The following is a 2,970-nucleotide window of genomic DNA, read 5'->3' as shown; positions in this document are numbered from 1 at the left end:
ATGATATATATATATATAATATATATATATATATATATATATATTTACATATATATATATATATATACTGTGTACATTCTACAGGTTCATTAGTTCAGAAGACCTTTCAATACTCGAAGAAACCTGTTACTCCATTAACATCGGCGTAAACAAGGACCGTGCAGTGTAAACAGAGACTGTTCCATCAGAATTTGGCACCTGCCGTTCATAAATGTATTGAATACACAATTCTTTAATGAAGTGTTGTATTACAATCTGCCATATCCGTAAACTCGAGATTCTCTGATAACGTCCTCAAAGCGGAATACGCCTGCGGCGTTTTGAAGTCGGAATCATTCAGCGCCTGGCTGGCTCTCTGTCTGCGTTCGGCGTTGGCTATATATTTATCTAGCATCTCCTTTGCCTCGGGCATGGAAATGGGGGTGGTATCCTTGATATCCATTGTCATGATATACTCGTTTTTCCTTTAAAATCTGTGATTTTTGACAATAATGCACAAGTGTATTGTGTATTGATAACAGTTACTTTCCATGAAGGAATTTTAAACCAAAGGATAAACAGAATTGCTTTTATAGATGGTTTCCGGTATCACAAAAATGTTGTGACAATAACAGTAATAAATCGGTATACAGTATCGTTTTTTGGATGTGCGATATCAATAACCTGTCGAAACAATCGCAGCAAAATCCACACAGTCCGCATTGAATGGTCATTCTGGTCTGCAAATCATGGAAATGCGCCGATGTACGCATAAACTAACAAGCTCTTGCAGCCAGTAGCATACTTCAGAGTACACTCGTGTATAAAATATATATATGGTATGCTTACGAAGCTTCCATAGAAGACTGCATAACGAAGTAAGCTGCTATCGGTCCACTGATCTACACAAGAATACGAATGTATTAATTATATATATATATATGATATATTTATATATATATATGTATTTGTATGTATGTAAATATATATATATATGTATATGTATATATATAAATATAGATATAGATATAGATATATATATATATGTGTGTGTGTGTAGATATAAATATGTGTGTGTAAATATAGTACTATATATATATATATATATGTGTGTGTGTGTGTATGTGTGTGTTTGTGTGTATGTGAGTGTGTAAGCATATATATATATACATATATATATATGTATATATATATATATGAGACTCTAATATATATATATATATATATATATATGGTAATATGATATATATATCTGTGTGTGTGTATATATTTGTGTGGGTGTGTGTGTGTGTTTGTATATATATATATATATATATATATATGAATGTATGTGTGTGTGTGTGTGTGTAGATAAATACATCAAATATATATATATAAATATATATATGTGTGTGTGTGTGTTTGTGTATATATATATATATATATATATGTATATATATATATATATGTGTGTGTGTTTAAAAAATATATATATACATATATATGTATATATATGTATATATATACACTAGTACATATATACATTTGTACATAAACACTAATACTTAAATATATATACATATATACTTTTATACATATACAGATATATATATATATATATACATATACAGATATATATCTATATATCTATATACATGTATATATATATATATATGCGTATATATATATACATATATGCATATATATATATATATATATATACATATACACATATATACATGTATATATTTACAAATACAAATACAAATTTTCCATTTATACATTATACATATATAAATATACACATATATACATATATATATATATATGTACATATATACATATATGTACATATATGCACACGTACACATGTCCGCATATACACATACACATATACAAGTATTTACGTATATACATATACGCATACGCAAATACACATATTCACATATATATATATATATATAAATACATATATAAATACATATATAAATATATACATACATGCAAATATACATATAAATACATATATATATAAAATACATATGTACATATACATTTATGCATAACACACACACATATATATATATTATATATATATATATATATAAATAACATATATATATGTATTCTATATATACATATATATATATATATATATATATATATATACATAAATACATGGATAAATATATACATAAATACATATATGCATATTTATATAAATTCATATATAAGCATCCATACATCTATACATCTACACATATATTCACATATACATAAATCAATACAAAAATTAATACATATAAACACATATACATAGACAAATATACATAAACATGTACATAAACATAAACATATCCATATAAATATGCATTTATATATATATATAAATATTTATATATACATATACATATACTTTTCATCTACATCTACGTCTACCTATACATATACATATATATACATATACGTATACATACATATAATCTACATATACATATACACATACATATTATATATATATATATATATATGTACATATACATACGCATATACATATACATATATATATAAAATATATACATTTACATATAAATATAAAACATATACATATACATATAAATATACAAATACATATTATATATATATATATATATATATATATATATATATATATATATGTATATATGTGTGTGTGTGTGTATGTGTATGTGTATGTGTATGTATATGTATATGTATATGTATATGTATATGTATATGTATATGTATATGTATATGTATATGTATATGTATATGTATATGTATATGTATATGTATATGTATATGTATATGTATATGTATATGTATATGGATATATATATATATATATATATATATATATATATATATATATATATATATATATATATATATATATATATATGTATGTATATATATATATACATATATATATACATATATATATATATATATATACACATATATATATATATATATATATATATATATATATAT

General features: G+C 22.3%; 2 protein-coding genes across 2 annotated transcripts in view; one reads left to right on the top strand and one right to left on the bottom strand.

Annotated features, from left to right (window-relative positions):
* Window positions 1–232: 232 nt before the first annotated feature.
* SARC_00483 (hypothetical protein) lies at window positions 233–442 on the bottom strand (the record flags this gene model as incomplete). The annotated part of the gene is made up of 1 exon (XM_014305818.1): window positions 233–442. The coding sequence occupies one exon, from the start codon at window positions 440–442 to the stop codon at window positions 233–235; it is 210 nt and encodes a 69-aa protein (XP_014161293.1).
* A 2,200-nt stretch (window positions 443–2,642) lies between these two features.
* The window catches only part of SARC_00482 (hypothetical protein), a gene marked incomplete at its 5' end in the record, with an annotated part of 9,408 nt that continues 9,080 nt past the window's right edge, over window positions 2,643–2,970 (top strand). The window contains one exon of the mRNA XM_014305817.1: window positions 2,643–2,648. Coding sequence (XP_014161292.1) covers window positions 2,643–2,648 — 6 coding nt within the window. The remainder of the gene's footprint in view (window positions 2,649–2,970) is intronic.

Source organism: Sphaeroforma arctica (genome assembly GCF_001186125.1).
Source record: "Sphaeroforma arctica JP610 unplaced genomic scaffold supercont1.15, whole genome shotgun sequence".
In the NCBI taxonomy this organism is placed as follows: Eukaryota; class Ichthyosporea; order Ichthyophonida; genus Sphaeroforma; species Sphaeroforma arctica.
This window is presented reverse-complemented; position numbering and strand designations above follow the sequence as displayed.